Source organism: Ovis aries, chromosome 5, assembly GCF_016772045.2.
Source record: "Ovis aries strain OAR_USU_Benz2616 breed Rambouillet chromosome 5, ARS-UI_Ramb_v3.0, whole genome shotgun sequence".
Classification (NCBI taxonomy): Eukaryota; Metazoa; Chordata; class Mammalia; order Artiodactyla; family Bovidae; genus Ovis; species Ovis aries.
In genome coordinates, this window is record NC_056058.1 from 13,675,120 (window position 1) to 13,697,078 (window position 21,959).

Here is a 21,959-nt window from a genome sequence, read left to right on the forward strand (position 1 = left end):
GAACCGAACCAATGTATGTATAGGATTCAGTACTATTTCTGGTTTCAGGCATCCACTGGTGGTCTTGGAATGTATTCCATGCAGATAAGGGGGGGCTACTGTGTTTCTTTTCCACATTCCACATCTTGGAACAATGTTGATTGGCAAGGAATACTGTTCTCGAAGAAGTGAAGAAATGTTGTTATTCTTACCTATTGAGACCAGGTTCCCCAGAATTATTTGCATCACATCTCTGTAAAGTTTCTTCTGCAAAGGATTCAGTAAAGCCCACTCCTCTGGAATGAAGTTTACAGCCACATCCTCAAAAGTCACTGTCCTAAAACAACACAAATACGTTTCCAGTAAGATGTGTGAGTCTGACAGAACTCTGGGGTTTAGGCTCAATTTATAGGAAGATTATATATGATTCTATCACCTTCAAACATTTATTTTATGTCTTGGTCATCAGAACTTACTTTCTGTCCATACTTACTTCATCATGAATTTAACAGTGTAACGAACATGCAAATTATGCATTTTTACTGTGACCACTTGAAATGTTACTGCTCTCTAATGTCAAGGTCTAGAGCACCTTGGAGAGATGAGAAAAATGCTACACAGATGAATCAAATATCATTTTAAACATGTCAATCTCTTTTGAAAAAAACTCATCTCCTTTGTTATCACACACCATTTAACTCAGCCCTCCATGGTGTATGTGGGCTTCCCAGGTGGCCCGGTGGTAAGGAATCCAACTGCCAATGAAGGAGACACAGGAGACATAGGTTCGATGCACGGGGTGGGAAGATTCCCTGGAGGAGGAAATGGCAACCCAGTATTCTTTTTTTTTTTTAAATTGGGAGCTAATTACTTTATAATATTGTGGTGGTTTTTGCCATACATTCACATGAATCAGCCATGGGTATACATGTGTTCCCCATCCTGAACCTCCCTCCCACCTCCCTTCCCATCCTATCCCATCCCTCAGGGTCATCCCAGTGCACCAGCCCTGAGCACCTTGTCTCATGCATCGAACTCAGACTGGTGATTTATTTCACATGTGATAATATACATGTTTCAATACTATTCTCTCAAATCATCCCACCCTCACCTTCTTCCACAGAGTCCAAAAGTCTCTTCTTTACATCTGTGTCTCTTCTGCTGTCTTGCATATAGGGTCATCATTACCATCTTTCTAAATTCTATATATATGCATTAATATGCTGTATTACTGTTTTTCTTTCTGACTTACTTCACTCTGTATAAAAGGCTCCAGTTTCATCCACCTCATTAGAACTGATTCAAATGCATTCTTTTTCGTAGTTGAGTAATATTCCATTGTGTATATGTACCACAGCTTTCCTATCCATTCCTCTGCTGATGGACATCTAGGTTGCTTCCATGTCCTGGCTATTGTAAACAATGCTGCAATGAACATTAGGGTACACGTATCTCTTTCAGTTCTGGTTTCCTCAGTGTGTTTGCCCAGCAGTGGGATTGCTGTGTCATATGGTGGTTCTATTTCCAGTTTTTAACGATTCTCCACACTGTTCTCCATAGTGGCTGTACTGGTTTGCATTCCCACCAACAGTGTAAGAGGGTTCCCTTTTCTTTGCACCCTCTCCAGCATTTATTGTTTGTAGACTTTTTGATAGCAGCCATTCTGTCCAGTGTGAGATGGTACCTCATTATAGTTTTAATTTGCATTTCTCTGATAATGAGTGCTGTTGAGCATCTTTTCATGTGTTTGTTAGCCATCTGTATGTCTTTGGAGAAATGTCTGTTTAGTTCTTTGGCCCATTTTTTGATTGGGTTGCTTATTTTTCTGGAATTGAGCTGCATAAGTTGCTTGTATATTTTTGAGATTAATTCTTTGTCAGTTGCTTCACTTGCTATTATTTTCTCCCACTCTGATGTCTGTCTTTTCACCTTGCTTATAGTTTCTTTCATTGTGCAAAAGCTTTCAAGTTTAATTTGGTCCCATTTGTTTATTTTTGCTTTTTTCCCATTACTCTGGGAAGTGGGTCATAGACGATCCTGCTATGATTTACATTAGAGAGTGGTTTGCCTATGTTTTTCTCTAGGAGTTTTACAGTTTCTGGTCTTACAGTTAGATCTTTAATCCATTTTGCCACCCCAGTATTCTTACCTGAGAAATCCCATGGACAGAGGTGACTGATGGGTTACAGTCCATGAGGTCGCAAAGAGTTGGACATGATTAAGTGCACATGCAAAGCAAAAAGCCATGATGTACGAGGTCAAATCTGCAGTAGTTTTTAATGAATAAAACACAGTGAAGAAATGGGAGCTTTTCCTTCTCTTCCCATCACCAAACATGAGAGTCCAGGAGGCCTGTGGAAATACAACTTGTAATGAGGACCATTTAGCCATGAAAGGTTGTTGTTGAACCACGCAAAGACGCTGGGATCCTTGGCCTCTGGAGGAGAAGAATTCAATCCAGGGCCAGAGACGAAGGCTTGATTGCTCAGAGCTTTTGTGTAATAAAGTTTTATTATTAAAGTATAAAGAAGATAGAGAAAGCTTCTGATATAGACATCAGAAGAGGGTAGAAAGAGTACCGGCTTGCTAGTGTTAGGAACGAAGTTATATACTCTCCAATGAATCAAAAGACTGTCTGGAGGTTGTAAAGACCTCACCAGACCTACTCCCATAATTTACATTTTAAGATAACAGGATTAGCCAGAAGGTTTAATACAGAGGCTATCCTCAGGCAGGATACATTATTATTAATTATATAATCCTTGTAAAGACCAGACCTACTCCCATAATTTACATTTTAAGATAACAGGATTAGCCAGAAGGTTTAATCCAGAGACTGTCCTCAGGCAGGACACATTATTGTTATATAATCCTAAGGAATGTAGAGGGAAAAAAAGTTTGTCCTTTCTTCCTCCTTGAGAATTCCAGACCCCTTTCTCCTTGGGGACCCCTAGACTTCTTATCAACCTGCCTAGGAAATGACTCTCTCAGCCATATTGGCCTGAATTAGCCAGGTGCACCTGGGCAGATTGAAATATTCTCGTACTTTCAGTTTGTGTAACATTTATTACAGTTTCTCCATTCTCTCTCTCTCTCATTTGTGGAGCTAAGAAGTTATTTAGAACTTAGGGTTCAGAAAACTTGCCATGATAGTCCATGCTAAAAAGACATTAACAACTTAGACCTCCACAAATTCTATAGACAATGAGCCTCAGGACTGCTTCTCACCAGTTTTTAGCACACAGAATGAAATGATAAAGTACTGAAAGATCTCTTTTCAGTCAAAGCCTTTGCTAACCTCGAGGAACATGTTAAGAGCTCCATATTGCACAGGAGTTCACTCAAGACACAGAGGTCTGCTGGTGAATCTGTCCATGATTATATAATAATACAAAGGATTCACAGGGCTTTCCTTCAAAGAATGCAAAAGAAAAAAGAAAAACCCAAGTTCACAGATATGGAGAACAGACTGGCAGTTGCCAGAGGGGGTAAGTGAAGAGAGGGTTGTCAAGGGGTGGGCTAAACAGGTGAAGGCAGATCAAAAGTTATAAACTTTCAGTTATAAAATAAGTCAGGGGATATAATATGTAGCAGCGTGACTATAGTTAATAATACTTTATTGCATATTGGAAAGTTGCTAAAAGAGGAAATTTAAAATATTTCATCATAAGAAAAACTGTAACCATGTGTGATAATATTAGTCTAGTTAATTAACTAGACTTATTGTAATACTTCACAATCTATACAAATATCAAATCATGTTGTGCATTTAAAAATAATGTTATATGTCAGTTATATCACAATAACACTAAAATAAAATGACACCCCCTCAAACTAGGGAAGACATAAAAATTGCAGGAATATAGACTATCAACAAAATCAAAAGCTGGTGATTTGAAATAATCAGTAAAATTGATAAAGCTCTAGGCAGGCTAAATGAGAAAAGAGGGAAGACCAATATTATTAAAATCAGGAATGAAAGGAATGTAAGAAAAGAGCATTTGATAAAACCTAACATCCACTTCCAAATTGCCAACATCCACTGGATCGTGGAAAAGCAAGAGAGTTCCAGAAAAACATCAATTTCTGCTTTATTGACTATGCCAAAGCCTTTGACTGTGTGGATCACAATAAACTGTGGAAAATTCTGAAAGAGATGGGAATACCAGACCACCTGACCTGCCTCTTGAGAAATCTGTATGCAGGTCAGGAAGCAACAGTTCGAACTGGACATGGAACAACAGACTGGTTCCAAATCGGAAAAGGAGTATGTCAAGGCTGTATATTGTCACCCTGCTTATTTAACTTCTATGCAGAGTACATCACGAGAAATGCTGGACTGGAAGAAACACAAGCTGGAATCAAGATTGCTGGAAGAAATATCAATAACCTCAGATATGCAGATGACATCACCCTTATGGCAGAAAGTGAAGAGGAACTAAAAAGCCTCTTGATGAAAGTGAAAGAGGAGAGTGAAAAAGTTGGCTTAAAGCTCAACATTCAGAAAACGAAGATCATGGCATCCGGTCCCATCACTTCATGGGAAATAGATGGGGAAACAGTGGAAACAGTGTCAGACTTTATTTTTGGGCTCCAAAATCACTGCAGATGGTGACTGCAGCCATGAAATTAAAAGACGCTTACTCCTTGGAAGAAAAGTTCTGACCAACCTAGATAGTATATTCAAAAGCAGAGACGTTACTTTGCCAACAAAGGTCCGTCTAGTCAAGGCTATGTTTTTTCCTGTGGTCATGTACGGATGTGAGAGTTGGACTGTGAAGAAGGCAGAGTGCCAGAGAATTGATGCTTTTGAACTGTGGTGTTGGAGAAGACTCTTGAGAGTCCCTTGGACTGCTGGGAGATCCAACCAGTCCATTCTGAAGGATATCAGCCCTGGGATTTCTTTGGAAGGAATGATGCTGAAGCTGAAACTCCAGTACTTTGGCTACCTTATGCAAAGTGTTGACTCATTGGAAAAGACTCTGATGCTAGGAGGGATTGGGGGCAGGAGGAGAAGGGGACGACAGAGGATGAGATGGCAGAATGGCATCACTGACACGATGGACATGAGTCTGAGTGAACTCCGGGAGTTGGTGATGGACAGGGAGGCCTGGCGTGCTACGATTCATGGGGTTGCAAAGAGTCGGACACAACTGAGCGACTGAACTGAATTGAACTGAACATCCACTTACGATAATGCACTAGGAATAGAGGGGAGTTCTGCCTCTTAAGATAGAACATTTGCATGAAACCTGTAGGCAACATCACACTTACTGGTGAGAAACAAGAAGCTTTTTTGTTGTTGTTGTTAAGATACTAAGACACTAGGTAAGGTGTCCTCTCACCACTCTTGTTCCACACTATACTGGAAGGCCCAGCTCATGCAATAAGACAAGAAAAGGAAATAAAATATATACAGATTTGGAAGGAAGAAATGAAACTGGCTCTGCTGTGTATGACAGGATTTTCCATGTAAAATATCTGAAAGGATCCGTAACACCAGAAATCACTCCAACAATTAATAAGAGAGTATGGAAAGACTGAGGATACAGAAGTCAACTGTTTTCTTATAGATCTGGAGAAATATAGCTATCTGACCTTTGATAGGAGAAGGCAATGGCACCCCACTCCAGTACTCTTGCCTGGAAAATCCCAGGGACGGGAGAGCCTGATGGGTTGCTGTCTATGGGGTCGCACAGAATCAGACACAACTGAAGCAACTTAGCAGCAGCATGCATAGACAGTAAGAAATGAGTGAAAGCGAAAGTGAAGTTGCTCAGTTGTGTCTAACTCTTTGTGACCCCATGGGTTGTAGCCTACCAGGCTCCTCTGTCCATGGGATTCTCCAGGCAAGAATGCTCAAGTAGGTTGTCATTTCCTTCTCCAAGAAATGAGTAGATTTGTGCAATTGTCAGAAAATAGTTAAAATTTAAAACTGCAGTGAAGACATTGTATTGTCCTCTGGTGAATGGCTACAACACCACATGTGACTGTTTCTTGCCCTAAACCCCAAAGAAAACATGTACCTCTAAGCCCAACTATGACTCTTCTGGAATGTTAGATGCAGAGGGTAAAGGCAAATGATCCCTTACAGTGTCAATGGTCAAAACCCCAATTATAGTGAAGTTTGAAAGATAACCTGATTCCTTCAATCAATAATTCACACAATAAATTAGCCACTATAGCTTAAGATTCCAAATCCTTCCTCCTTGTTATCTAGTCATGAGATCTAGATGCAATTATCTAGCTGAAATACAAACCTGGATTAGGGACTTACTTCCCAGTGACTAAGACTCTATGTTCACAATGCAAGGGGCCTGGGTGGGATCCCTAGTCAGGGAACCAGATCACACGTGTCACAACTTGCCGGGGGCCAGCGTGAGGAACTCCGCCAATGGCAAAGGTCATGAGGAAGGAGGCTTGGCATACGCAAAGGCTTGATCAAGCCTCAGGAAACCCCCTGTTCCCGAGCATCTAACCCCAAAACCAGAGTCTGTTTTATGCTCTCCTCCATAACCGTTTTTCTTGGAGAAGGAGTAAACGTGCAGCTCCAAGGCAATAAAAATTCCTGGGCATGACAAGAGTGTTTCAGCTTACGGACTCCTCTGAAGGTTATCTAGCCAGCCTGTATAGGTTCGTCAGGGCACATGTGATTGTTTACAGCTTCCCAACCTGAGAGGCACGAGATGTTTTATACTTACTAAAGGCAAATTCTTTTGGGGAGTTAGAAATTATTAGTATAGTGGGTTGGTTAGGAATTATATTGGTGAAGGGTTTTTCATTTGTTGTGTCAATAATTGCTGCTAATTCCCTGCTCTGGGTGGGACAAGGACGTCTCAGGTCAAACCTCTCTGCTGACAGACTAGCTTGTGTGACAGGACTATCCATACTCCTGCCACATGATTGTTTACTACCTCTTAACCATAAACAGCACAGAGAGCTTTGGAGTATTTTGAGAGTCTTAATTAGCATAGGGCTTTTTCTTCTTGTTGAGTCAATGATTGCCGCCAGGCTTCCATATCCTTAGGCACCTGGGAATATATTAATCAATGTATTTGGAATATAGAAAAGGAAATATAGTAGTTTTTAAGGTTAGCAATACTAGACTTTTTGAGTTAATGAATTTTCTCTTTTGTAATAGAGCACTGTACTTTGTTATAAATCACTGCGTCCTTGTTACTAAAAATGTAACTTTATCACTATCTTAAGACTAAACAGATCTTAAGGGGAGCATTGGTGAAAGGATTTTCATTTGTTGGGCTGACCTTTGCTGCTAAATCTCCATGTTCCCTACCCTTATAATGAATATAACTAGCATATAGGAAGAAATAAGTATTAACCTTTAAGCATATAGGAGAAATAAGTATTAACCTTTAAGATTAATCATGTTAACCTTGGGTTAAATAAATTCCTTTCTTGATTGTAACTCACTACATCCTCACCCTATAGGTATGTAACTTTATTTAGAGGGTGGTGCCTGGTTTAAGAAAAAACACCCTTGGAAAAATAAATTTTTGGTTATCAGAAAGAAAGGATCATAAAATCCCTAAGACCTTTTTATATGAAGCACCTGATTTTGACAAAGGACAGGACTGCTGACCCCCCCGTGACTCTGTATTCATCCCTATGTGTAACAAAAGGTATATAAGCAAACCTAAAAATAAAGAAAACGGATCAGTTTCTGGAAAGACTGATTCCCCCATGTCACTTCTTTCTTGCTCCCGTTTCTCTGACTGAATTCCCATCTGGATTCAGCCTCCTTTTCTCCACTACACTATCTCCTACTACACTATCCGTTTCTAATCTTTCTCTATATCTGTAATTAAATATATATTTTTCCAAAGATGCTGACGCCGTCCCCACCTTCGAATTCCCTGGATCCACCGGGGCTGGACCCCGGCAACAACTGAAGATCCCACATGATACAACTAAGACCTGGAGCAGCCAAATAAATAAAATAAATATTTAAAAAACCTGAGTCAACCTTAACTTTTCATATGTATCTGGAAATTTATTATGGGAATTGTCTTATAGGTTTGAGATGGAGAAGTCCCCTAAATGATCATCTCCAAGCTGAAGAAGCAGAAAAGCTGGTGGTATAATTGAGTCCAAGTGTGAAAGCCTGGGAACCAGGAGCTCTGATGTCCAAGGGCAGGAAAAGATGGGCATTGCAGCTCAAGAAGAGGGGGTGGAATCACCCTTCCTTCATCTTTTTGTTCCATTTCTTTTGGTCCTTAGGAGATTGAATAACACCCACACTGATGAGGTTGGGTGTCTTTTACCCAGTCTATAAATCAAATGCTAATCTCTTCCAGAAATACTCTCAAGAACACACCTAGGAACAAAGCTTAACCAGCTATCTTGGTATCTGTAAGCCCAATCAAGTGGACACACAAAAAGTGACCACCAAACATAGCTCTATCCAGCCAACACAAACAGAAAATGACAATATGACCTATGTAATTTTACATTTTGTAGAAAGCATACTAAAGAAAGTAAATTGAAAGAGAACACTGCTTTAGGTAATATTTGTCCTTACAGAAAAAAAAAAAGAAATATTTCAAAATGTCGTCCACATCAGAAAACATGATATCCTTTTCTTCATTCTAAGCCTTGAAAACTGGTGTCTTATGATTACAACCCTTGTTAAGTCAACAGTTAAATTTGAAATTTGATCCATTATTCTTGACCTACATTGAAATTTCACAAGACTGACAGTTCTAAGAGAAGACTCACACCAAGTATTAACTTATCCTTTCTTACAGCATGTCTATTATACAGTTTGACCCATTTCCCAGTGTTTTTTCAGTATTTTGTTTCATCAAACAGAATTATTATATTTACAGTATTCAGTTTGATGTACTTTACTAAGATATGTAATGCAAATCTTTTCCTCTGCTCAAGTTTTCAGATGAATTTTGATGACTACAGATGCCTAAAATATTTTAATATGATCTAAGTTACAAATTTCCCTTATCCACTTGAGATTTATTGTACTAAATGGAATCCATTTTCTCCTCATTGAGCAACTGTTTTCTTTCAAAGCTTAAAGTTGCATATTGTTTATAACTTTCTGAAATGAAGAACTTAAGTAGCTAAGAATACATTGATCCCAGCACAGACCAGATTACTAAACAGCAAGACAGTTCAAGAGCAAATATCCCAATAGAATCCAAGGGGAATAATCTTGGAAAATTCAGAACACAGTTAGAACAGAAGTGAGATGTGATGAAAAGGAGAGTAGAGAGAAGGTGGGGAGAAATTGATATCAGAGGTGAAAATACATAAGCATGGTTTAAAAAGACATCACCCAATGGTTGCAATAACTCAACATCCTGAGTCAAATATTTCATACACAGGATACAATAATGAGCTAAAATATGGTCTAAAAGCCAAAGTTAATGTAATGCACTTTTAGAGAATACAGAGACCAAACAAGCAAGAAAAAGGCTAATTGGTGATGTCTAAGGGAAAATAAAATAAGATGGATAACAAGAAAGTACTATTTTTATACTTTTTTTTGGGGGGGGGGGATAGGGCCAAGAGGCATGGAGGATCTTGGTTTCCCAACCAGGGCTCAAACGCATGCCCCCTGAACTGGGAGTTCAGAGTCTTAACCAATGGATCACCAGGGAAGTCCCTTGAGCACCATTTTTAATAAGCTAAGAAGAATCAAATCCAACTAGAGTTTTATACCCAGAATCAACATTGCCCCAGGTAAAGATGTCTGCCAAAACTTAAGTGAAACACTTCATTGTGAACCACATAGAATTTGACAAAATACTAGAGTGAGTTGTTAAGTCCAAAGTAAAATAATTCCATATTAAAAACCAGGAATGCAAAAAGCATGACTAGGAAAAGAAAGGATAATTTCAAAGTAATTATGACTAAATTTTCTGTAACTACACACTGATGAGTGTATGATCGTGACTGACAAGTTTCCAGACAAAAAGTGGATTAATAAAAGTGTTAAACCCTAGTCTAGGGAGGTAAAGGGAGTAGAGAGACTAATTACCTCAAAGGATCAGAAAAGGGTAAGGTGATTGAAGTCATCAAACATTAACCAGAAATTAGTTGAAGGGTAAACTTACAAAATACTAACCTTCTAAAAGAATGGCTGTGTGATACAGACATTACAGACTTGTCAGCAAGCATTTTGGAGCAGAATACCTTGGTTTGATCCCTAGGTTGGGAAGATCCCCTCGAGAAGGACACGGCAGTTCACTCTAGTATTCTTGTCTGGAAAATCCCATGAACAGAGGAGTTTGGTGGGCTATATAGTCCAGGGGCTCACAGGGTCACAGACAGGACTTACCGAATAAACAACCTCAGCAATTATTGATAAACATTCAAAAGGTCTCTATTTTTCCTTTTTGCTTTTGTAACATCAATTTCTAGAAATCTTTGTATATAGATAGAAACTTCTGTTCCTATTTTTGTTGACTGTATCCATAGTGGGAGAAAAATGAAAGATTAACTTCTTGATAGGAACTGCAAATACCACTTCATACATAGATGTATTACATTTTTTAAACATTTTTTTTCTTTTTTGGCTGTGCTGGGTATTCCCTGCTCTGTGTGGGCTTTCTCTAATTGCAGTGAATTGGGGCTTCTATTGTTGCTGACCACAGGCTCTAGAGTGCTCAGCAGTTGAGCTGGCACACCGGCTTAGTTGCTTCACAGCATGCGGAATCTTTCTGGACTGGGAATCGAACCTGTGTCCCTTGCTTTAGCAGGCAGATTCTCATCCATGGTGCCAACAACGAAGTCCCATTTTTTTCATCTAGGATAGTTTCTGACAGTGTTAACAGCCTCCTATTTTGCATTTGTGTCTAAAGACTGAAGAATCTCTTAAATCCCTTTGATCTGAGATAGGGTGTGTCTTTGAAAAATCCACTGATTGGGTTACCCACTCCCTCCATAAAAGGGGAATCCGAGGCAGAAGTCACTGCTTTCTCTGGCAAGCTACAGGTGGTCTACATCTCAGGATCGAGTCACAGGTCAGCATCAGGATCGGGTCAGGGGGATCCAGCATCAGCCTCTTTCACAGATCAGCCTGTTCTGGTAAGTGGGGCATCCATATTAATGGGAACAGTGTCCACGTGCATTCTTTTCTAGGTGAAATTTCCTAGAGTTAGCTCTTACAAGAAAGTTATGTTATTGAAAGGTATATCCTAAGTGTTAATGTTACAAAATATTCAAGGTTTTGTATAGTTTTGCATTTGAAACTTTCTTGGAATAACAGGAGAGATTAAAAAATCTACATCACCAAGAAATGGGAACAATACTTGGCTCTGCTTTGTTTAAATTGTTATCCTCTGTGGAAAATTCTTTACCCATGCTGTGGATGAGTCTTTTTCCTTCTTTTGTTCTCTCTCTCTCTTTTTTTTTTTTTTTGCAATTAAGTTTTCTGCTCAAATATGTCCTCAGTTAGGCGTTCCCCTGGAGAAGGAAATGGCACCCCACTCCAGTATTCTTGCCTGGAGAATTCCATGGACAGAGGAGCCTGGCAGGCTATGGCCCATCTACAGGGTTGAAGAGAGCCGAACACAACTTAGTGACTAAACCACCACACCACCAATCTTTTCATCATCAGTAATTTAAATTTCTTCCTCCCTTTATCCTTCCTGGCTTCACTTTCCCCATGTGTGTGTATGTTAGTCACTCAGTTGTGTTTAACTCTTTGTGACCCCATGGACTATAGTCCTCCAGGCTCCACTGAATACTGGAGTGGGTAACCATTCCCTTCTCAAGGGTATCTTCCCACCCAGGGATGGAACATGGGTCTCCCGCACTGCAGGCATATTCTTTACCATTGAGGGCACCAGGCAAGCCCCTGTAAGGGCAAAGCGAAAGAAATAACTCGGCGTAAAGCCTTAAAGTCCACGTTAATCATCTATTCACTGAATATACCATTTGTGAGAAAAACAGTGTAAAATTAATAATAATGCGGATAGAATTTAAAATGGGAAGAAATCAACATAGAGAAGGTAATATGCATCAGGAAAGGTCACTCTGTTAAATAATGTTTTGCAGAAAAATTGAAAGCGGCTCAAGACTGATTCAAGGGCGGCAGAGGCTCCAGAGGCAGTAATAGCATCCCCGAAGCCAGGACTTGGAGGTTCTCCTGGAGGCTCTCTTTCCGGAGGAGTGGAAGCCAGGAGCTGGGATTGGTCAGGTTCCTGTTAGTCTGAGATCTCCTTCATCCTCCTCAGCTTCAGAAAAATGGCTCAAGCGCCCAAGCACGTGATGAAAAAAATGTCAACATCTGATCCTTTGGAGAGGAATAAGAGAGATAATGAAGAATTCCGTAAACTCTTTGTTGGTGGCTTGAGCTCTGAAACCACAGAAGAAACTCTATGGAACTACTACCAGCAGTGGGGATATCTTACAGACTGTGTGGTCATAAGAGATCCTGCCAGCCAGACATCAAGAAGATTTGGTTTTGTCACGTTTTCCTCTGTGGCTGAGGTGGATGCTGCCATGGCGGCCAGACCTCATTCCATCGATGGGAAAAGGGTCACCCCCAAACGCGCTGTCCCAAGAGAGGACTATGGAAAACCAGGGGCTCTTGTCACTGTGAAGAAGCTGTTTGTTTGTAGAATTGGAGAAGACACGGAGGAGCATCATCTTAGAGATTACTTTGAGAAATATGGAAACATCAATGCCATTGAGATCATTAGTGATAGGGAGTCTGGAAGGAAAAGAGGTTTTGGGTTTGTGACTTTTGATGACCACGATCCTGTGGATAAGCTTGTATTGCAGAAATACCATACCATCAATGGTTATCATGCAGAAGTAAGAAAGGCCTTGTCTAGACAAGAAATGCAGGCACTCCAGCACTCTAGAATAGGAAAGGGAGGAGGTAAGGCTGATTTCCTATACTTGCATAGTGGTGGTGGAAATTTTGGAGCTGGACAAGGAAGGGACTTTAGAGGAGGATCTGGAGGTGGGAGCAGTGGTGAATCTGGGGATGGTGACCATGGGTATGGAGGGGGACCAGGAGGTGGTAGTTTGAGGGTTAGTCTTGGTTATGGAGGAGGACCTGGACATGGCCACCAGAATAGGGGCTGCAGAGCGAGAGGAAGGAACGATGGAAGTCAGAATTGCTATAATTTGGGAAATTATAAGCAGAAACCTTCAAAGTACGAGTTACTAAAGAGTGGGAAACTGAATGGTAGGAGGAATATGGAAGGATCATATGGTGGAGGAAACTATTGTCCAGGAGGCCATGGAGAAAGTGGGGATTATGGAGAGATGGCGATACTGAGCTTGTTATTAGACAGGGGCTTGATTGTATAAATCAGGGAGAATGAGAGCCTGGAGGTAACAGAACAGCTTCAGGCTATGGAAATAACAATGTCAAGGAAACTCTCATCTCAGTCATGCATAAATATTTGATGTGGCCCAAGGCATGAGAGCACGTGCAGAAAGCCATTTTGTGAATGGACTTAATTATGTAAAAACATTACCGTCTTTGGAGGAAAAAATCATATAAAAAATGCTTTTGAGATACAATTCTTTCTTTTTGAAATGTCTTTCCAGTGGCCACTGTTCAAGAGTGTAGAAGCATCTCTTTCTTTGATAATGTTAAATTTCAATGTTTTGGGTGAGATGTGAAAATCCTTTTTCAAGATTTTCCCCAACATTTGGAAAAACTACTAGCTAGAATCATCATGTAATAAGACCTAACATTCTTCTAAAAAAAATTTAGTTCATGTGTAAAGAAGCTATTGTACATTGAAGATTTAATAAAATAATTTAAAAGGTGAAATGGTAGTAGTTTGTACCTACCTATGCGTAAAATATAAAATCACTCTTTTTAAATTTACTCATCTTTTGATATTTAGGTCATATTCCCATGTCTTGACTATTGGAAATGATCCTGCAATGATCATGTGAGGGTAGATGATTATTTAGGATACTGGCTTCATTTTTTTCCTGATACGTACCCAGAAGTGGAATTGCTGGTTCCTACAGTGGTTCTAATTTTAATTTTTTTATGAACCTCCGTACTTTTTTTCTTTAATGGCTGCACCAATTGACGTTCTCACCAAGACTGCAGAAAAGTTTCCCTTTGGTGTGGCTGACACAACCACCATGAGCTCCGTGCAGGGACATCAATAGCAGGGCAGAGCCCTCAGTGTCAGGATGGGCTTGTCTCCCCCACATCTCCCTCTCTGATCTCAAGCTCTGAAGTTTGAGAGTCACAGACTATGATGCAATCACAGAGGGAAGGGGAAAAGCATGTTTATGGTCATTGCTTCTCACCGGGACTGAGGAAGGCAGGTGCAGAGCCCCAGAACAGGAGGCTCCCCAGAGCTCCTCCATAGGACTGACAAGCAGTAAAAAGAAGGGGAAGGCAGGCTGCTTGCATCATGGGGACACTGAGGGTGAGGTCTCAAGTTTTCCAAGCCCTGCAAGTTTTCCACAGGCTGAGAGACAGAGGGGTCATGGGCATAGGCTGGGCTGACGTGAGGGGCATTTTCCTTTTTGAGAGCAGAGCAGGGATCAGATGCCAATCCCTCTGCTCATGAGCTGAGCCTAGATACAGGACTTGGTCTCTAGGTTGGGCATCTCCTGCTATGTCGTTCTCTCCGATTTATCTTTTCTTGCTCCTGCAGTCTTTACACACTGCATGTGGGATAGAGTTTGAAGTTTAGGCGGATTGCCTGAAGCACAGAGTGTATAAAGATGGGGATGTGGTGGTGGGTTTTCCCCCATCCATACATTAAAGCTACAAGCAGGTGTATTCCAGATCTCCTTCCTGAGAAGGCCAAAGCAACTGATTATACCTTATGAGTAAGTTCTTGTTTGCATTTGCATATATGTGTGTTTCATCTCCTTGAAAAAGATCTGAGGTGTGCACAGAAGTGACAGAGATGTAGACCAAAGAATTCTGAATATTCTATCCTTCTTTGTCCTTCTATTATCTGAAATTTTTTCCTCTTCACTCCTTTCAAGAGAGGAGAGAATTATGCATCTTTCCTTCTCTATTCACCAGCAGGACTTCCAAGCTCTGTTCCTGGAGGTCTTAAAATTAGTGAGACTGCTGAATCCCAGCCCCTCCTGCTGCTAGAACCCTCAGACTGAGGCACACAATCCCTTTGAAACACTGGTCCCCTGGCCTGAGGCCATTCTTAGAGAAAGTGGCTCAGCCTGAATGTTGGCTGCTGACAGAGACATTGCTGAAATGTGCCTCCATGGAGAGACGTGAAGTGACCTGGATTTTCCACCCTAAAAAACTGAGTCCCATCAAATATTAATATTACTAATACACTCCCACCAAGAGTGAGGTATTCAGCCCAATATTCTGGAAGCAAAAGAGAAAAAGTAGATACTATGTCAGAAGACAGTGAAGGCCTTCATTTTTATCTATATCATTAGCTTCTCTGGGGAAAATGATAAATTCTGCCCTAAAACATGGACTTTAACTGTGTGGCATGACTGTCTCTAGTTGAGTTAGTGTAGCAGGGCTTAACAATGGGTTTGCATCAAGCAGTCTGTTTTCTGTTCATGTTTTGCTAGCTCATAGCGTTTCTAATGGTTCTGCAATGATTATCAACATGCCCATGTCCTCAGAAGTGGAAGCTGTGTTTAGAACATGTGCACCTTGTTTCCTTATTAGTTATGTCTGGAATTTTTTCAACACTAATTCTGTTGGCAGCTGCCCTGATACTGGAGATTTGCTGATTTGAGGGGAGAATGTCAATCCTGTTTCTACTCTTCTGTACGAGGGCCTCTGCCAAATCTTTGTCCCTTCCGGCTGTCTCATTTCATGTTTCTTTTCCTCATGGTTTGCTTCTGCTTCTTTTACCAAAATATGAAATGGAGTGTTTGATGGAAATATTTCAGGTGTGGGCATTTTCTAGTTTGGTGGAAGCTACTAATTATTTGACCTCTATCAGGCTCAATTATACTAACTCAACCAGAGATATGCATGCCACACAATTAGATAAAGTCCATGTTTTAGGTCTTCCCTTGTGGCTCAGCTGGTAAAGAATCTGCCTGCAATGTGGGAGACCTGGGTTTGATCCCTGGATTGGGAAGATTCCCTGGAGAAGGGAATGGCTACCCACTTCAACACTCTGGCCTGGAGAATTCCATGGCCTGTATAGCCCATGGGGTCGCAAACAGTCAGACACGACTGAGGGACTTTCACCATGGGGGAGTGTCTCTACTTTCTAATTATTTGTATTAGAATGCATGCTGGAAAAATAGTCCTAGTTTAGAGTGTAATATAGTAAAATATCCAGAGGAGACTTAACAAAACATACGAAAACCATAAAACTGTAAAAATCTAAACATTTCCTTGGAGTGTACTTAATGTCATGAATTATCGACATAGTTACCATAACAGAATCCAACACTTTCACCTCTAGTTGTGTACAGGCTGTTGTCCAAATGTTCATTGAAATGATTGTTGTGACAAAGAGAAATGAGGTCTCCCTGATATTCTACAGACCCTGGAAAATGAACTATTTTTAGATATAATTATTCCTATGAAATCTGCAAACAATTTAAAATGTGAGAATACTGATGATAATTACAAACTCGAAATAAGTTACATGGTTTAGAAGTGAATTAATGCAGGCTTTTGTGAATCTATAAATCTGTTTCAGAATATATTTAGAAATTTCTGTCCTCAAACACAAGAGGCAAATACATATTGTCAAGTTGTTGATTAAATCAATAATCAGATCAAATAAAGTATGTATTTTAAAATAGCTTTTAACATAAATTTAAAAGAAACATGCCAGGATCTTGGTATCCAAACTCTAGTTTCCAACATGTGGAATTCTTAATAAAGAGTAAAAAGAGCTGAATTTTGTTATAAAGCTTCATGATATTTTAAGTGGGTACCATTTGTTACTTTCCTTCCCAAAAGGGACCTATTAAACAACACCCCACTTTCTTCACACAGGTTACTAGTACCAGAAGGAGCTATATGAACCTTATGCTAAAAAAATCATAACTGTTTTTTTTTTTTAATCTACCTAGTGGCTCTCTAATGGACTAATCTAAGACTTCCTTTATTTCCCATGTCTTTGAAATTTCCTAGGGCTGACTTACTCCACTCTGTATAATAGGCTCCAGTTTCATCCATTCATTAGAACTGATTCAAGTGCATTCTTTTTAATGGCTGAGTAATATTCCATTGTGTACATGTACCACAAGTTTCCTATCCACTTGTCTGCTGATGGACATCTAGATTGCTTCCATGTCCTGGCTATTATAAACAGTGCTGCGATGAACACTGGGGTACATGAATCTCTTTCAATTCTGGTTTCCTCAGTGTATATGCCCAGCAGTGGGATTGCTGGGTTGTATGGCAGTTCTATTTCGTTTTTTAAGGAATCTCCACACTCTTCTTCACAGTGCCCGTACTAGTTTGCATTTCCACCAACAGTGTAACAGGGTTCCCTTTTCTCCGCACCCTCTCCAGCATTTATTGTTTGTAGACTTTTTGATAGCAGCCATTCTGATCAGCGTGAGATGGTACCTCGTTGTGGTTTTAATTTGCATTTCTCTGATAATGAGTGATGTTGAGCATCTTTTCATGTGTTTGTTAGCCACCTTATGTCTTCTTTGGAGAAATGTCTGTTTAGTTTTTTGGCCCATTTTTGATTGGGTCACTTATTTTTCTGGAATTGAGCTGCATGAGCTGTTCTTGTATTTTTGAGATTAATTCTTTGTCATTTGCTTCATTTGCTATTATTTTCTCCCATTCGGAAGGCTGTCTTTTCACCTTGCCTATAGTTTCCTTCATTGTGCAAAAGCTTTTATGTTTAATTAGGTCCCATTTGTTTATTTTTGCTTTTATTTCCATTACTCTCAGAGGCGGGTCATAGAGGATCCTGCTGTGATTTATGTCGGAGAGTGTTTTGCCTATGTTTTCCTCTAGGAGTTTTATAGTTTCTGGTCTTACATTTAGATCTTTAATCCATTTTGAGTTTATTTTTGTGTAAGGTGTTAGAAAGTGTTCTAGTTTCACTCTTCTACAAGTGGTTGACCAGTTTCCCCAGCACCACTTGTTAAAGAGATTGTCTTTACTCCATTGTATATTCTTGCCTCCTTTGTCAAAGATAAGGTGTCCATAGGTGCGTGGGTTTATCTCTGGGATTTCTATTTTGTTCCATTGATCTATACTTCTGTCTTTGTGCCAGTACCATACTGCCTTGATGACTGTAGCTTTGTAGTATAGTCTGACACCAGGCAGGTTGATTCCTCCAGTTCCATTCTTCTTTCTCCAGATTGCTTTGGCTATTTGAGGTTTTTTGTATTTCCATACAAATAGTGAAATTATTTGTTCTAGTTCTCTGAAAAATACCGTTGGTAGCTTGATAGAGATTGCATTGAATCTATAGATTGCTTTGGGTTGTATATTCATTTTCACTATTTTGATTCTTCCGATCCATGAACATGGTGTATTTTTCCATCTATTTGTGTCATCTTTTATTTCTTTCAGCAGTGTTTTATAGTTTTCTACATATAGGTCTTTTGTTTCTTTAGGTAGATTTATTCCTAAGTATTTTATTTTAATCACAGTGGTGAATGGAATTGTTTCCTTAATTTCTCTTTCTGTTTTCTCATTGTTAGTGTATAGGAATATAAGGGATTTCTGTGTGTTAATTGTATATCCTGCAACATTACTATATTCATTGATTAGCTCTAGTAATTTTCTGGTGGTGTCTTTTGGGTTTTCTATGTAGAGGATCATGTCATCTGCAAACAGTGAGAGTTTTACTTCTTCTTTTCCAATCTGGATTCCTTTTCTTTCTTTTTCTTCTCTGATTGCTGGGGCTAAAACTTCCAAAACTATGTTGAATAGTAGTGGTGACAATGGGCACCCTTGTCTTCTTTCTGACTTTAGGGGAAATGCTTTCAATTTTTCACCATTGAGAGTAATGTTTGCCGTGGGTTTATCATATATGGCTTATACTATGTTGAGGTATGTTCCTTCTATGCCTGCTTTCTGGAGGGTTTTTATCATAAATGGATGTTGAATTTTGTCAAAGGCTTTCTTTGTATTTATTGAGATAATCATATAGTTTTTATCTTTCAATTTGTTAATGTGGTGGATCACATTGATTTGCAAATATTGAAGAATCCTTGCATCCCTGGGATAAAGTCCACTTGGTCTTGATATATGATCTTCTTAGTATGTTGCTGGATTCTGTTTGCTAGAATTTTGTTAAGGATTTTTGCATCTATTTTCATCAGCGATTTTGGCCTGTAGTTTTCTTTTGTGGCATCTTTGTCTGGTTTTGTTATTAGGGTGATGGTGGCTTCATAGAATGAGTTTGGCAGTTTACCTTCCTCTGCAATTTTCTGGAAGACTTTGAGTAGGTTAGGTGTTAGCTCTTCTCTAAATTTTTGGTAGAATTCAGCTGTGAAGCCATCTGGTCCTGGGCTTTTGTTTGCTGGAAGATTTCTGATTACAGTTTCGATTTCCGCACTTGTGATGAGTCTGTTAAGGTTTTCTGTTTCTTTCTGGTTCAGTTTTGGAAGGTTATACTTTTCTAAGAACTCGTCCATTTCTTCCAAGTTGTCCATTTTATTGGCATGTAGTTGCTGATAGTAGTCTCTTATGATCCTTTGTATTTCTGTGTTGTCTGTTGTGATTTCTCCATTTTAATTTCTAATTTTGTTGATTTGATTCTTCTCTATTTTTTTCTTGATGAGTCTGCCTAATGGTTTCTCTATTTTATTTATCATCTCAAAGAACCAGCTTTTAGCTTTGTTGATTTTTGCTATGGTCTCTTTAGGTGTAAAGTTAGGTTATTTATTTGATTTTTCTCTTGTTTCTTGAGGTAAGCTTGTATTGCTATGAACCTTCCCCTTAGCACTGCTTTTACTGAATTCCATAGGTTTTGGGTTGTTGTGTTTTCATTTTCATTAATTTCTTTGCATATTTTGATTTCTTTTTCGATTTCTTCTGTGATTTGTTGGTTATTCAGAAGCATGTGGTTTAGCCTCCATATGTTTGCATTTTTAATAGTTTTTTCCTGTAGTTGACATCTAATCTTACCACACTGTGATAAGCAAAGATGCTTGGAATGACTTCATTTTTTTGAATTTACCAAGGCTAGATTTATGGCCCAGGATGTGAGCTATCCTGAAGAAGGTTCCATGTGCACTTGAGAAAAAGGTGAAATTCATTGTTTTGGGGTGAAATGTCCTATAAATATCAATTAGGTCTAACTGGTCCATTGTATCATTTAAAGTTTGTGTTTCTTAGCTAATTTTCTGTTTAGTTGACCTGTGCATATGTATGAGTGGGGTATTAAAGTCTCCCACTATTATTGTGTTACTGTTAATTTCCCCTTTCATACTTGTTAGCATTTGCCTTACATGTTGTGGTGCTCCTATGTTTAGTTCAGTTCAGTCACTCAGTCGTGTCCAACTCTTTGTGACCCCATGGACTGCAGCACACCAGGCTTCCCTGTCCATCACCAACTCCTGGAGTTTACCCAAACTCATGTCCATCGAGTCGGTGATGCCATCTAACCACCTCATCCTCTGTTGTCCCCATCTCCTCCCACCTTCAGTCTTTCCCAGCATCAGGGTCTTTTCCAATAAGTCAGTTCTTTGCATGAGGTGGCCAAAGTATTGGAGTTTCAGCTTCAACATTACTCCTTCCAGTGAACACCCAGGACTGATCTCCTTTAGGATTGACTGTTTGGATCTCCTTGCAGTCCAACGGACTCTCAAGAGTCTTCTCCAACACCACAGTTCAAAAGCATCAATTCTCTGGCACTCAGCTTTCTTTACAGTCCAACTCTCACATCCATACATGACTACTGGAAAAACCATAGCCTTGATTAGACAGACCTTTGCTGGCAAAGTTATGTCTCTGCTTTTTAATATACAATCTTTCATAACTATCACAATCTATCAAACTTTCATAATCTATCATAACTTTCCTTCCAAGGAGTAAGCATCTTTTAATTTCATGGCTGCAGTCACCATTGCAGTGATTTTGGAGCCCCCCAAATAAAGTCAGCCACTGTTTCCACTGTTTCCTCATCTATCTGCCACGAAGTGATGGGACCAGATGCCATGATATTCGTTTTCTGAATGTTGAGCTTTAAGCCAAATTTTTCACTCTCCTCTTTAACTTTCCTCAAGAGGCTCTTTAGTTCTTCCTCACTTTCTGCCATAAGGGTGGTGTCATCTGCATATCTGAGGTTATTGATATTTCTCCTGGCAATCTTGATTCCAGCTGGTGCTTCATCCAGCCAAGCATTTCTCATGATGTACTCTGCATAGAAGTTAAATAAGCAGGGTGACAACATACAGCCTTGATGTACTCCTTTTCCTATTTGGAACCAGTCTGTTGTTCCATGTCCAGTTCGAACTGTTGCTTCCTGACCTGCATACAGATTTCTCAAGAGGCAGTCAAGTGGTCTGCTATTCCCATCTCTTTCAGAATTTGCCACAGTTTATTGCAATCCACACAATCAAAGGTTTTGGTATAGTCAATAAAGCAGAAATCGATGTTTTTCTGGAACTCTCTTGCTTTTTTGATGACCCAGCGGTTATTGGCAATTTGATCTCTGGTTCCTTTGCCTTTTCTAAAACCAGCTTGAAAATCTGGAAGTTCACAGTTCGTGTATTGCTGAAGCCTGGCTTGGAGAATTTTGAGCATTACTTTGCTAGCGTGTGAGATGAGTGCAATTGTGCGGTAGTTCGAGCATTCTTTGGCATTGCCTTTCTTTGGGCTGGAATGAAAACTAATCTTTTCCAGTCCTGTGGCCACTGCTGAGTTTTCCAAATTTGCTGGCATATTGAGTGTAGCACTTTCACAGCATCATCATTCAGGATTTTAAATAGTTCAACTGGAATTCCATCACTTCCATCAGCTTTGTTCATAGTGATGCTTCTTAAGGCCCACTTGACTTCACATTCCAGGATGTCTGGCTCTAGGTGAGTGATCATACCATCATGATTATCTGGGTCGTGAAGATCTTTTTTGT

General features: G+C 39.7%; 1 protein-coding gene and 1 pseudogene across 1 annotated transcript; one reads left to right on the top strand and one right to left on the bottom strand.

Annotated features, from left to right (window-relative positions):
* The window catches only part of LOC105609438 (zinc finger protein 709-like), a 51,802-nt pseudogene that overhangs the window by 8,353 nt on the left and 21,490 nt on the right, over nt 1–21,959 (bottom strand).
* Nucleotides 11,962–13,546, top strand: LOC105609437 (heterogeneous nuclear ribonucleoproteins A2/B1-like). The gene has a single exon (XM_042249997.2). The coding sequence runs from the start codon at nt 12,205–12,207 to the stop codon at nt 13,279–13,281; it is 1,077 nt and encodes a 358-aa protein (XP_042105931.1). The 5' UTR covers nt 11,962–12,204; the 3' UTR covers nt 13,282–13,546.